The sequence below is a fragment of the Populus trichocarpa genome, chromosome 14 (assembly GCF_000002775.5).
Source record: "Populus trichocarpa isolate Nisqually-1 chromosome 14, P.trichocarpa_v4.1, whole genome shotgun sequence".
In the NCBI taxonomy this organism is placed as follows: Eukaryota; Viridiplantae; Streptophyta; class Magnoliopsida; order Malpighiales; family Salicaceae; genus Populus; species Populus trichocarpa.
The window spans coordinates 7,851,622-7,866,780 of NC_037298.2; the positions used below are offsets into that span (position 1 = coordinate 7,851,622).

General features: G+C 33.1%; 2 protein-coding genes across 10 annotated transcripts; both read left to right on the top strand.

The window, feature by feature from the left end:
- The first annotated feature begins 1,606 nt into the window (after positions 1-1,606).
- LOC7495199 (Golgi apparatus membrane protein-like protein ECHIDNA) lies at positions 1,607-4,394 on the top strand. Of its 9 annotated transcripts, XM_024584943.2 has the most exons (6): positions 1,607-1,755; positions 2,014-2,110; positions 2,268-2,307; positions 2,430-2,499; positions 3,267-3,393; positions 3,497-4,394. In XM_024584943.2, the coding sequence occupies exons 2-6, from the start codon at positions 2,017-2,019 to the stop codon at positions 3,634-3,636; spliced, it is 471 nt and encodes a 156-aa protein (XP_024440711.1). In that variant the 5' UTR covers positions 1,607-1,755; positions 2,014-2,016; the 3' UTR covers positions 3,637-4,394. The 9 variants fall into 9 exon arrangements, 5 of the variants coding, with proteins under 5 accessions (XP_024440711.1, XP_052302919.1, XP_024440710.1 ...); XM_052446959.1 differs by lacking the exon at positions 2,268-2,307; XR_002977723.2 differs by lacking the exon at positions 1,607-1,755 and having other exon boundaries at positions 1,780-2,110; positions 2,430-2,959.
- Positions 4,395-12,574: 8,180 nt separating this feature from the next.
- LOC7455410 (transcription factor MYB108) lies at positions 12,575-13,956 on the top strand. Its single transcript, XM_002320242.4, has 3 exons — positions 12,575-12,831; positions 12,945-13,074; positions 13,184-13,956. Exons 1-3 carry the CDS (start codon positions 12,675-12,677, stop codon positions 13,758-13,760), a joined length of 864 nt encoding a protein of 287 aa, XP_002320278.3. The 5' UTR covers positions 12,575-12,674; the 3' UTR covers positions 13,761-13,956.
- Positions 13,957-15,159: the final 1,203 nt, after the last annotated feature.

Below are 15,159 nucleotides of genomic sequence, written 5' to 3' on the forward strand. Positions count from 1 at the left end.
CCACAATGCCATGAAAGAATGACATGAAACTAAGGCATAACAGGCCAACCCATCGCTTCCCTTTAATTTGTCCTGTTTACACAAAATTACGTGATGCCTATACAGATTAACAAAACAGACAAGAAACTCTAAGGACAAAATAAAAATAAAAATACTGCATGGAACGTGTCTGGAGCTTAAATGGATCCACCGCATCAAGTTTCTGCTTCATATTCTCACGGACCTTTGCCATGCCACAAGGCTTCGTGGCTGTCTGCATCTGTCTCTTCTCGAGCCACTTGTTGAATTCATTTCGGGCCCTGACATCATCGTCTTGAATTTTCCTTACCTCTTGCTCGACTAATAACTACTTCATATAATTTCCTTGCCTCTTGGTGTTCTAGTTATTAATTGGGTGCTTTTTCAGGGTTCTAGATTGGACTGGCAGCTACGAAGTCAATGTAACTGAACAATTTAGAGCCTCCAATTTGATTATGATTGTGCTCTGAGGCTCTCCTTTGTCGAGCCATCAAGATAATTAACTGTTATATCTATAAACTAACAATCAGGTGTGCTATATGGCATCAGATTGATGTATCTGGGTAAATCAACATCAACTTTTAACAGCGAGATTGTCAGCCATAAAATTAAAGTATTAAAGACAGGTGTGCATAAAGCTTTGGTGCCAGAGTATGAATGGTTATGTGGGGGTCCATGGCGGATTCAGGCTATGAGAGGTGCCACGGGTGTGGTTGCTGTCGAGCACATTGGTGGCCTGCTTTGGCAATGGCAACCACTTACGTCCGGGAATTCGCCCAGGCATATATACACTACAAGAGCTCTACAAGGCATTCTTCATTCAAGAGATTCTTTTTTTTTCTTTTTTTTTTCTTTTTTGTTGAAGAGTGGACAACATATCATCTGCACCTGATTTTTTTAAAAAGAAAAATCAGGCAACAGAAATTCAATAAATAAAGTTTTTTAGGTTAAAAATTTATTTTTCAACTTATTTTCATCTAAAACATCATAAAAACCTCCCTCAACCACTTAACAACCCCAAAACACTATAAACTCACCACAAAAAAAATGAAAATGAATCAAATAAAAAATATCAAAATGAAACTCGATTTTTTTTTTCATGTATGTTTATAGAAAAAACTCACCACCATCAAACTCCTCTCGTCGATTGAAACTCATTGACACAAAAAACAATAAGTTTCTTCATCGAAAAGTGAACAAACTAACAACTTTCTTTGTTTATATTGTTTTCAAGCAATCTTCTCTCTCCTTTCTCTAATTCATGGACTAAAATGTAAGAAAAATAAAAGTATGATGGTGAAAATGAGCTTTTTTCTTAACTTTAAATTGGTCATGCGATTTCTTTTTGTTTTACACTATGGTCCTCTTTGTTTGAATTTTGTATATCATTGACAAATTTTAACAAATTGATTATCAAATTGGGTAGAAAAGGTTGAAATAAAAAAAAAGTTTGAGGACGTAAATTTCACTGCTACATTGAATTCTCTAAATGTTTTAATATATTTTGTAATGTAATTGTAATATAATGAGAATAGTATCATCTTTAAAAAACAATATAGTGATAAACATAAAATCAAGCGCATGAATGCTTTTAATTTCAGTCCATCTTACTGTAGAAACCACGAACGAACTTCAATCTATTTCCTTCTCCTTAAAATGAAATAGTTTGTTTTCTTTATTGTATCCGTGACAGAGGAGCTTCACCTAATTTTATACATATACATCCATATCAACAAGGTGATTAAAAATATTTAATGAAATATTTAATCAAAATTTATAAAAGCCTTCACTGTTCTCCTTTTCTTCCTATTGTTCCATGCTGCACAAAATCAACTCAAAAGGCTAATAACAGCAGGTCAGCGAATGCTGATGTTGATGTTGATTCAATGTCCTAAAATCTGAACTGAATTCCTATAGTAAAGTAAAATCACCTACACGAAAGATCACAAAATCTTCTCAAATGGATTTATCATCTTTACTGTGTTCATTTCTCAGATCATGACGTTTCTTTACACTGTTGCAAATAATGGATCTGATTATGAGAGAAACCTATGCGAATCCAAAGACATGTTTCTTTCAAGTCCTCTTCCAGGTCAGTACATCTCTGTAATTTTTGTTTGAAGAATCTACACCTCCCTGTAATTAACTATTTTAGACTTCTACATACTTTCAGCCCTATTTTTTTGACAGCTTTGTCATCATTTTTGTGGTCATGGTTTTTCTTGCTGCCCTTGATTTTTGGATTTTAGTTGCGCTTAGATGGTGGAATGAGCAGGGTGAGAGTGTCAGGTTTCAACTTCAAACATGATACTAATTTTTTAAGTTAAATGGTTTCTACAACAACAACAACAATTTGTTTTTAATGTTCATTGATTCTGTGCATCTCATGTTTTTCCTTTTCTTTGATGCAGTCAGTCATTGGCTCGTCTGAACAAGAAGGATTCTTGGCTATTTTGGTGGACATTATTCCTTAATGTGCATGTGAGTAAATAAAAATTCGATGGCTGTTGCGTATAACCCATAACATACTCATGGTTCTTCTTAGAATGACGGGTGAAGTTATTTTTGTTGCCAGTAAAAATCCTAGGAGCATACCAAAATTCTTAGATATCTGAATTGCTATAAAATAGAGTAGAGATACTTGTTGTCTTATGCTCTGATTTTATGCATCTCATTTAAGTATAAAACTTTGGTGATGTTTTGCCTAATACCAGGTGCGCAAGAAATAAAAAAATGTTGGGATCTTTTGTTATTATGTTGAGATGTTGGTGTAGATGAGTGGTAAGATATGCTTATATTATGCATTACATGAAAACTTGAAGGCTGCAAGAGAGGGTGAAGAACAAAGAATTTGAATTTGTCAATAGTACGGAGCAATATGGTTTCAACATGCTGTATATGATGAGGGCGATCAACGGCAAAAAAACTGTTGATTGATATGGTGAGAAATGAAGTAATGTTGTGCTATTTCTTGAAGGGCACAATATATAGAGGCATCCTAGTATTTGGACAGAAACTTAGTTGATTGTTTATCCCATGACTACCTTGGGAGAGGAAATAAAAATGAAAAAATATCTGGTTAATTTCGTGTAAGCGTCAAGCATGGTGCCCTGCTGCTTGTACTGGGTCCTGTTTGCATTAAGTTCATGAAAATAGATAAATTACCTGTGGCTGGAAACCTCATATGCATTTCTCTTAGATTCTCTTCACTCTTAGCCTGGCACGTTACATGATTCTTATTATTATAGGCTGCTGCTTGGGTCATCATTGGAATATTTTCCGTTAAAAGGTTTGAGGCTGATTATGTCCTTGTAGTTGCTGTTTGTGCAAGCCTCGGCATAGCAAACATTGTTGGATTCACCAAGTGCCGTAAAGGTTTGGATATTTCAAACTTTCTGTGCCAGTATTATCCAACTTTTATGCCAATATTGGGAATGTTTTATCGTGTCAATATTGCCATGTTTTTTTCTTTTGGCAGCATCTGCTGGGGATCAGATTTCAACTGAGAGTAAATACCATTCTGTTCTGACAAGTCGAGTTGTCCTAAAATTTATGCTTATTGGGAAAATTGTTACGTATTACTGCGATCACCAGAACCGTGAGAGACATTTTTCATAAGCATGTCACGAATACAATCTTTACTTGCCTTTGACGAAGAGTAAGAGCTGTCTCTTGCATCATAAGAACTTGGTGAAATAAATCCTATGTCGCTCAAAACAGTAGTGTTTTGCCTGCATTACTACAGTTTAGAAGTTGCATTTGTGGAGTGGACTTTGTCTGTGTTCTTGGTTTATAATTTGATACCACACAGCATCAGTTCCTTAACATTATTAGCATGAATGATTTTACCCTCATGTTACTGTAGTTTTTTTTTTTTTGGTTACTATGTGAACAATTAAAATTCTTTAAAGCATTCTTATGCAGAGCCACTTTGAAGCTTCAGTCAAAAACTAGATTTTCTTTTCTTGTACTGAAGGGTACTCTGTTCATATTCAGATGCCAAGAAGCAAATTCAAGGATTTGCATCCCAGGCTCTTGCGTCTCATTTCACATCTTCCATACGGTCTGCACTTGGTGCAGTGTAAGTTGTCTAAACAGAAATTATCCAGATATTTCACATCTTTCTGTTTCTGTGATGGCCAATTGCGGGTAAGTACCACAGTACAGTCATTTTTGGAATTTCTAAATCCCTTTTATTTTTTAAAATACACATAGACAGTTCGAGAGATATATGTAAAGATAGAGAGAACAAAGAAGCTGCAAAAGGTTTTCCAAATTCATCTTTTCTTTAATCAAAAAGTGTCATTAACTGTACTGTTGTTTGCCACTCGTTCTTATGCATTCAAGACATGAATACCATATTGAAATTCTCTGAATATGGCTGTCAGCAAGAGAGATCTATCTTGGTTGGACAGGAAATCAATTCACTAACTCATTTACAGTTAATGAAGAATACAGATGACAATTGTTCTGTGATTCTCAAAGAGTTTTTAGCTAGCATTAAACATCTTAGTTTCCAAAATGGATTGTTTCCAAAATCTCATTCACTTGAATGCATGTCAAGGGATTTATTCATGAAACACTATGATTCTTCTTTACTGAGTCAGCCTAAGAGGTCTTACCTTATGGCAGCCACTTTAAAGTTCCTTAAAAGAAAGAAAGAAAAAAAAAGGATCATAGGCTATTAATGTTGTACAGCTTTTAAAAAGAATTAAAGGCAAATTTGGTTTTGGTGGGGTTACATACAGCGAACGAATAATGGAGTTAGTGGTGGACTGAATAAACCGAACTTCTGTGAAAATGTAATGGTTTTAGGCACTAATTGCGGTGTTAAGACTTTCAAAGTCAATTTAATTTACACGAATATGCTCGCAGTAGTTGGAGCTTTCTTGGCAAGAAATTCTGTTCTAGTTCTCCTCCTGTTTTTTTGTGCGGGGCGTGGGGTATTTCTCGGGGTTGGCTTGTTCATTTGGGGCTCTTGACATCGCCTTCTCTTTATCTTGACATTCATAGTCGAGCCTAAGAGCATGGTTTTGATAATTTGTTGAGACTTTACTAGTTGACATCAACGAGATTTTCACAAGAGGCCTGACAAACTTTTGCCTCTTCATTCATCCAAGTTACTTGCAAATAAAAGGGAGCTACGATAAACGAGATACAATACAATAAAGAATGCTATAAAAATGTGTCCTCCTAGTTGGTGTCAGTGCGACTCTGAGATGCCTCAGAATCCTTGACTGCTGCAAGCTGAGAATAATAAAGATAGTCGGACGTTTCCCAGCTAATCCTGTTTAACTTTAAACAACAACGAATCTTATCCACAGCTTCAACAATTTGTCAACTGAAATGCCCTTGGCCCCAGCTCAGCTCTGATGACGTCGCCTCATCGACGTCATCCTCGTTTTCCCAAGGCTCAAACTTTTAGAAAAGATTTATCATTTTCCAGGGACTGAAACAAGTAAACTGGAAAAAAAAACATACTGTGTTGCAATACCAGGAGGCCAGTACCAAGAATTTGGGGGTGCTAGTTCGTTTGTGACTTGTCACATGAAAATGAAATTCATAATTACTGAGTTGCAATTAAGGTGTAGTCGTGGTCCTTCATCTAAGCACGTGCTAATGGATATGGACATGTCTTGAGGCCCAAAGTTTACGATTAAATAGCAAGCTTGCCCTGTACCAATTGATAGTTCATCTTATGAACTTTGGAAATTGGGAGTTAATATGTATATTCCAATACATGGGTAGCTGCTTTTTCTCGGATAATTAGCATATAAATTAAAAATTAATAATAAATTTACACAAAAATAAAAAAATTAAGTGAAATAACATATTTTTTAATCTCGCAATTCAGAAATACAACATATCAGAAATTCAATATATAATTAATATTATGTTTTGAACCTTAAAAATTAATTACTATTATGATTTGTAACTTTTAAGATCAATTTAATTCATGCCACATATAATTAAAATTTATTTGATATTATGATTTATAACTACACCATCAATTAAATTAACGTGTTTGTCTTCTCAAACAAGCAAATCCAACATAGAGATGAGAGAAAAAGAAGAAGACTTTGGATTATTGTTTGTTTATAATTATGTGAATCATTTTTGTTTTTTGTTTATTTAATATGGTTGTAGTTTTTTGTTTAAGTGATTTTTATTTAAAAATATATTAAAATAATATATATTTTTTATTTTAAAAATATTATTTTTGACATCAGTATATTAAAATAATTTGAAAACATCATAAAAAAATTTAAAATAAAAAAATTAAATATTTTTAAAAATAAACAGACCATTTTGACTGCCTTTCAAATTCCACACTTCCAATCACCTTCCTTGAAAACTTGCTAATTTTCAATTCCAAAACTTCATTCTCTCTCTCTCTCTCTCTCTCAAATGGCAATCTTTTCATATTTTCAGCAACAAATTAATTAATCTTCCCTCAACATATTTTTAGTCTTTTCAAGACATGGAACTTCATTCTCTCTGTGCACCAAATTAATATTCTTTCTAGTGTAAAACTAAAACCACACTACTGCCTATAATGTAAAACATACGAGACTAATGGTAAGGAGAGAAGGTCCCGGCTACTGTAACCAACTTATTTTGTTTTCTTAAGGTAGTATACACTCAATGATGCAGACTCAGTTACTTTAGAATTATTTTTCATCACATGTGGCATTTCTGAAACAAAACATGCTAAGTTATTGTTCTTTTAAAACATCATAATTATTTTAAAACATTTAAGAAATATTGTGTTTTTAAAATGATAAGGTAAAAGAATATTATTTTACTAATTTTTTTTCAAATCATGTTATCCCGTAAAAAATTTTCAATTACTGTGATAATTTTTTTGCAACAAATCCCTCTTTCTCTGGGTGGAATATTTAAACGAATTTGATGAAAAATCCCGACATAATTGATGCTTTTGGTCTGAAGGAAAGTTACCTAGCTAGCTCATTTACTGTAACTCGCCAGGAATACAGCATCATGGTTGTCAAAATTAACCCTTTCCCCTATCCTTTTTCTCTTTAAGCATGTTTGATTCGTTGCATTTCGTTTTCATTGAATTATGGTTTGGTATTCTGTTTCGAGTGTTTTTAAGATACTTGTCGAAAAAATTTTAATTTGAAAATGTAACAAATTGTTTTTCAAACATAAAAAATATCAATTTAATTTTTTTTAAATAAAAAAATTCTTAATTATTAAAAACAAACTAATAACTCTCGCTTTGTTGCTCCTGAACAGAGCACCAAGTCGTGACCACCATTTGCAACAGGTAAAAGCAATTTTCCCCTACTGTTCGATCTTCCTATATCCTATACCCACACGTGATTTTATCATTGGTCATATCCTAACCCTAAGTAGGAAAGTAGCCCGATCCAAATCTCAAAATATATAACTTAACTGATCAGATTCTAGATTTGATTTTTAAAAATCATCAGTTCAATTCCTATAAACCTCAGGACCACTAGATGCTTACATGATCGTTAACTTCAAGATCTTTAAGATTAGTTGAGGTGCACATAAACTGACCCGGATATTCACGTTAATCTAAAAAAAAAACGACAAACCTAGGTCCTAAATCCATTATAAAAGCAAATGCAGAATGGGAATTTTATTGTGAATATTTGGACAAGCATCGATCTCTTTTTTTTTTTCTTGTTTTTTGAAACCGATCTCTTTTTAATTCGGAAAGCATGCATCTATCTCTTTCTTACATGTTGGTGAGACTTTGGTGTAAAATATATATATATATATATATATATATATATATATATATATATATATATATATATATTCGTTATATAAGTTCTTAATTAGACGTTCAAAGATATGGTCAAAATTACTGGATATCCCAACAATATAACCTTAATTAGTTCTATGGTGGTTCAATATTAATGACCCACGTATAGTTTAATAAAAACTGGATATATATCCTTTAGTTCAACTAATTTCTTTTAATCAAGAATAAACCTAAATGTGCATATATTAATAATTGATGCATGTATTTTTGACATGATCCTGAAAGAAACAAATTGAGTGGACAAAGCTAAAACACCTTGGATGATCAGGAGTACAAGTAGCTTTAGATTCTAAGATGTTTTTTCCTCCAGAGATTTAATTGGACGTGCTCTTTGGAAATTAATTAAACCATCTAATGCATGGAACTCATGGTAGAGAAGGTGATCTTCCTTTTGACGGATCAAAAGGAACTAGTGCCACAATAACGAAGACTAAAGGCGAGCAAGTCCTTTGGATTTATTCCTCCCTTAATCTTTTTGGGGAATTTTCTACCACACCCATTATCGGGTAACTAATGTTCTATTCGATCGACAATATTGCTTTTTGACCCTTTTGTTCTTTCTTCTTCTTCTTTCTTTCTCGATTTAATTTAGTTTTTCACCATTTCTTCAGTCAAATGTTATACAAAGTTTATGTTTCATAGAATCAATAAAGCTCGACAATCTATCTAGCGCATGATATAAGTGTTCATATAATATTAAGATAATGTTTAAAATTGTAACCGTGGTTGTTTTAATATATTTTAAATATAAATACATTAAAATAATTTAAAATTATAAAAAAATAAAAATATTTTTAAAACACAGAAAGAAAAACATTCCAGCCCGTGATGTATCTTAACAAGGAACTTTCAGTACTATAATTAAATCCCTAATGGACTTGTAGTCGTTCACAGCCATATATGGGATATATGTATGGTGCTGAAGGAATTCGTAGCTGTGGAAAGTAGGGGTTCTGGAAGACAAAAGTTGAGACATTGGATACGTGTCAAAAGGAGAGAATCTGTTCTTTTCTTTGTTGGTCTTTTATTCTTGTACCTGTCCCCCCTGGGGAGTAATTAGATTAATTAAATTTAGGCCTAGAATCATTCCTAATGAGACTTCATTCAATCATACTTTAGAAAGTTCTTCAGCCTTTAATGCACTCGCAAATGATACATGGCTTACTATGTCGAATTTCATCAATTTGTGCCAAAAGCTTCAAATATTATAGCCTTTTGGGAGGATGGATAGATAGATTATGCACTTAATTTAAAGTGAATTAACCAGTGGATATTATTTTTTTAGTTCTTACTCGGGTATTCTTATACCCTTTTAAAGGATGAGACTAGTTCTGTTTGGGATTCGTGGTTGTTTCTCCCGTGTTTTTTGTGGATCGAACTTGTGTTCTTATTTTTGCAGGGATATAATAATATCTTGACTGTTAGACTAACATTTCATTAATCCCGTGAATACTATTATCAACCTAATTGTAATCTCAAATTTGGCTTGGGAGGAAATTAACTAAGGTGGAAGAAAATTTACTGCTTGGAGGAGCTTATTTTTCAAGTTCACTAGGAAATCCAACCAACTGATACAAGATTTCTATAAATAAAAAGGTGAGAGAAATATACTAATTTAATCAAATACCTCATCATCCTTTTACAAAATATATCAATCAAGACCTCAAATAAATAACCATTTAAATTATAAACTCAATGAGTATACTATATTATTTTAAACACCCAAGATTTACACAGGTTCATCAATTTCTATATTTTTTATTTTCTCACATTTCACCTACATAACCAATATTAACAAATTTATTCCACATAATTTCACCATCATAATTAAACACACTAACATCATTGTAATAATTAAATTTAAGTATAACAAGATTATTTAAAACACCAAAACTTACATAATTCCACCACTTTCTGCATTTCTATTTTTTTCCCCACATTTAACCAACATTTACCAATTTTTTCCACATAATTTTACCAACAAGATTAAATACACTATCATCATCACACCAATAAAAAAAAATGTCAGCACAACCTCCAACACCATCATTTTCACATCTGGACTGTGCAAATTCCAACAATTAACAGTAGAAACTCAAAACCCAATAATCTAACAAACAAATAAACAATTCCACAAAACCAAATCTCCCACGTAATTTTCATACTGTCATTTCTATAATGAGGAAGATACAGTGAAAATCATTATGAAAATTTTTTAATGTAAATAAAAGGATGCTGGGTGATAATAGTGTTTTTTTTATAAAAAAAAACTCTAAAAATTAAATTATTGACTAAACTGGATCTAATAACATCAGTTAATTTAATTAATAATATGGTAAAACAAAAAGGACAATAACAACAAAAAAATCAAACAAAACAAATAACTCAAGTTAACCCGCTAAATCCATGACTGACATATAAGATCAAGATAATCTCATAAAAAATAATAATTAATTAAGCTTGATCCCTAGAAATCCAGTATTGAAGAATGAAATTAAAAAAAAATCAATTTAAAAAAAAAAAACCTAAAAAAATACTTGAGTCAACCCGAGCTAACCTTTCAAACTTGTGATCCATATCCAAAGGCGAGGATTACTCCATAGAAGGCAAGCCTAAAACAATCATGAAGTCAAATTCTTGATCAACAAAATGTTGGGGAATTATTTTCAAAAAGAAAGTTTCAATAAAAAATGATGAAAAATTAAAAAACTAGCAATTAAAAAAATAAAGAAAAAATTTGACATAAAAGTAAAACGAAATCACATGTTAAGAGATGAAATTGAAAAATAAATTCAATTAAGAAAATGATTAAAAAAAACAATCAAAAGAATAGTGATCAAATTTGACAAATAAAAAAATCTAAAGATGATGAAATTGAAAAGTTTTCAATTTTATAAATTATTTCAAATAAAAAAATAGTAATTAAAATAAGAGGGACCAAATCAGAAGAAAAAACAAATTAAAGGTCTACTTTGAAAATTTGAAGGGTCGGATATGGAAGTCGAGGAGGAGAGAGAAAAAAAAGAAATAAGAAAAAGAAAGGTTGTCGATGCCAAACCGGAGATTCGTATGCCACATAGACCTCCTAGTGATGGAAGGGCTACCAAGATGATTCGAACACCGCCATGAAAGTTACCGTTGGCAGTGAATACCTCATCACACACCATACAAATAGTGCAGGAACTTTCCACATGCTAGCGCAATCCACATGCTAGCAACTTTTTCTTTTTAAATTATATTTATATTTATTTAAAGACCAAATTATCCCTAAGTAAATTTAATTATTATTAAAAAATCATGATAAAAATACAAAAAAAAGCTATTGGATGCTAGTTAAAGAAGTTTTAAAGGTAATTTAATGATTTTCTTATGCTTAAAAGGGGAAATGTAAAAGAAAAGACCCTAGGCTCCAGATAAATAATTTTTACTTTTAAAAGTAATTTAATCATTTTGTTGTGAATAAAAAAGTTAAAAGAACAAATTATTTTTTATTAATTTTATAATAACTAATTAACATTGTGGAAAAAACAATTTCACCCTTAATAAATAGTTAATTGATTTTTTTTATATAAGAGTAAAATGGTAATTGTACTATTTGTGGTGAATACAATATGTCTAGGGACGCATTGAATCTTCCTTAATAAATTTGTGGTGAATACAATTTCACCCTTAATAAATAGTTAATTGATTTTTTTTTATAAGAGTAAAATAGTAAAATGGTAATTTTAATATGTACATATGTGTTGAATCTGAATATTTTTAGATTCACTTATAACTTAGTTTTCTTTGCTAATTTTGTGTTTGTTCTTAATTTTATTTTTTTCATCCTTGAGAAAAAAAAGTAGGAGAAGGAAAAGTGAAGTGGAAAAATGGTAAAAACTGATGAGAAAAGAAAGTACTTTTTTTTAAAAAAAACCACTTGAATGAAGATGATGAACGTAAACTAATCAAAGAATCATGTAATTATTATCATAGGAATTAGTTAATTAATTAGCTTTGACAAAACTATAAGAACTCAGACAGTTATAATAAACTCAATTTTTTGGAATCCTTTCTTTCACCTGCTTCTTGATTTTGGTTTTTTCAGCAGCAAACAATTTTTTTGGAACAGTGCGGTTTCTTCACGGTGCCCAGTGGATAGGGGAGACACTATCTTGAAGCACCAGAGGCTAAGGAGCTTGATATAGTGGTCGGTCACACAAATGTATAATCCTCGTTGAAACCATGGGTTGTCATCATCGTCACATGTTGCAAAACATTAATTGCAAGACATCCGAACACCTTGAAAAAGAAAATGAAAAAAAAAACAAAGGACGATGATGATCTTGACATCTTAAAAAAGGGTAGCACTCAGCACTCATCTTAGAATGCTTCACACGCACAAAAACAAATCATCTTTGGACCATGGTTTTCATCATATGACAATACCCTCCAACTTGTGCCAGTGTGCATCTGTTAGAAATGTTGAAAAGTCAAGGGGTCAAACTCCATACGTAAGGATATTCTAAAAAAGATAAGAAAACTTTATAATTTATACAATAGTAAAGTTGACCTAAGCATGATAGTTAACTAGTTACGCGTTGGACCAAACATGCTAATCTAGTTGAAAAATAGATTATAATATTAGTAATTAAATTTGCTCTCCCTCGGTTTTTTTCCACTTGGCCACACTCTATATATAATACTCCCTTATCTATGATCAATTGTCCTTCAAGACTAATCCACACTAGAATCCCCCCCCCCCCCCTCTCTCATACTACCCAAAACCCAAAACTCCAATCTCTCTCTCTCTCTCTCTCTCTCTCTCTTGCAAAATCCTTACTTTTATTAGTAAGAAATGGATGCTCGAGTAAGAAAGCATGGTCTAGCAAGTACTGAAGATCAGGATATGGGCACGAGGAAGGGACCATGGACAGTTGAAGAAGACTCCTTGCTTGCTCATTACATTACTAACCATGGTGAAGGTCAATGGAATACTGCTGCTCGCTGTGCAGGTTAATATTAGAAATATTTGAAAGGACTTGCTTTCCCAGCATCAGAATTTTCACAGGCATAAGTATTTTACCAGTTCTTATTTGATTTTAGTGCTGATTATAAACATTTGCAGGGCTGAAGCGGACAGGTAAAAGCTGCAGATTAAGATGGTTAAACTACTTGCGCCCAAATGTTAGACGTGGGAATATAACCCTTCAAGAGCAGCTCCTGATTCTTCAACTCCATTCTCACTGGGGCAACAGGTATATATATTCGGCTACTCCTTGCGATATAATTACTGCATGATTTGTTTTGCTAAGAGGAGCGCTAGCTTACACTAATTAATATCTGTTTCTTCTTAAAACATTTAAGGTGGTCGAAAATAGCACAGCAGTTACCAGGCAGAACGGACAACGAGATAAAAAACTACTGGAGAACCAGAGTCCAGAAGCAGGCAAAGCAGCTTAAATGTGATGTTAATAGCAAACAATTTCGAGACACCATGCGTTATGCTTGGATACCCCGGCTAATTGAAAGGATCCAGGCTGAATCCGAATCTCCCGTGGATCAACCCATCATCAGCACTCCCACTTACCATTCCAGCCAGATTGACATCCCAGTTGCTGCAAGTGAATCCGGGTCGGATTTGATCGGCCCGAATTTCATGCCCGATATATCGGGTAGCTGTACTTACTCAGACTCCTTGGATGCCCAGGTTTCTTCCGGGTCGGACCTGACAAATTCTCAAAACCCACCCTGTAGTCACTATATGCAAAACGGGGCATGCTCATACCCGGAAAATGATTCGGTGTCATGGGATTGGGACCAGCATGGAGTGGATATGCAAGGCATGGAGCAAGGAAGATATGGCTTAACAGGTGGCGGTGACTCCATGGAGAATTTGTGGAGTGAAGAGAATATTTGGTTCTTGCATCATCAGCTAATGTGATCATCATGATTGACACATGGGGGCTTAGGACTTGTGAATCAATCCGTTTAATTACGTGACGCATCAAGTCATTCAACATTTTGCGATTCTACATGCGATCAAAGGTCTCAATATTAATTTATGTAAATTTCATATGGCATGGTTTGTGTGCATAGACGGACGTAACAAAATCAATAAAGTGCTTCGATTATATATAGATGAGCGAGCAACAATCACTTGCTCCTTTCCTCTCTTTCCACCTCCAAATTTAAATTAATTATTTCACTCTCAAGGGGGTTAGGATCGCAACGATAAGTTCTTTATTGCTTAAATCACTTGTAAGAATTTCGTTCATAATATATAAGATTGTCTTCATGTAACTAGCAATAGTTACCAAGATGATACTTATCATTAAAAAAAAAAAAATGATATCATGAGTCATGACAACTATACTTTACCTTCAAAGTCTAAAAATATAGAGTCGGATTGGTAGAGGTCGGGACCCACGCTGGAAGGAAGAGGTTTCTGATGAGACTCCTGTGGGAGTTTGAACTTGGCCCGCATGGTGGAGTAAGAGAAAAAACCTGTCACTTGTGTTTTACGGTCTAAACATCAGTTCAAGAATGGATCTGCAATTAATTTTTAGTGAAAAATGCAAACAACAAGTTTATCAAGGGAACACGACCTAGAAGAAGGATTGGTCGGCAAGTTAAGATCAAAGGAAGGAAAGTCAATAAGAAATCATCAATCGACATAGTATTTGGCTGCCAGTTTCACAAATTACACATTTTATGTATAGTGTTTAATTTGAAGTCAAAATCCTCTAGAACGGCAGACTAGCTAATTAACACAGAATGTAAACGTGGATGATGGATGCATTGACATCAGACGGGTCCCTCTCCGGCAGCCATAAGGATTAATTCAGCGGTTGGTAAAGGCTTCCTCGACTGAAGCACTACCTGCCGCAACTCTTGAAACAAAGCTTTCCTGAGATGCTAAAAAGTCTATTAGCAATCACTCATTGGGCAAACGACTCTAATACTTCTATACGTATACCTCAATGTGAACATCAACGAAGACCAACTCAGAGTCAGCTGTAAAATTATCAAACATATTACATTAGTCATAGTCATTTTTATTTTCTCTTAACCTTCACAACACCATCGTCGTACATCGGAACAAATACATATTTTTTCCGATCGAGTTTAATAGATTTATTCATGAGAAATTAAGAAGTAAATCTGCAAGTCTTTGTAAATACTACATAGGTTTTTCTATAACGTAAAAAAAATCGATGCTTGGGCACTGCAATGATGTTTTAAAGAATGAAAAAAATTCATGTTCATGAAAAAAACAGTAACAATAAATAAATGGAATCTTTTAAAAAAATTGATAATGATAATAAAAAAAATATTAAAAA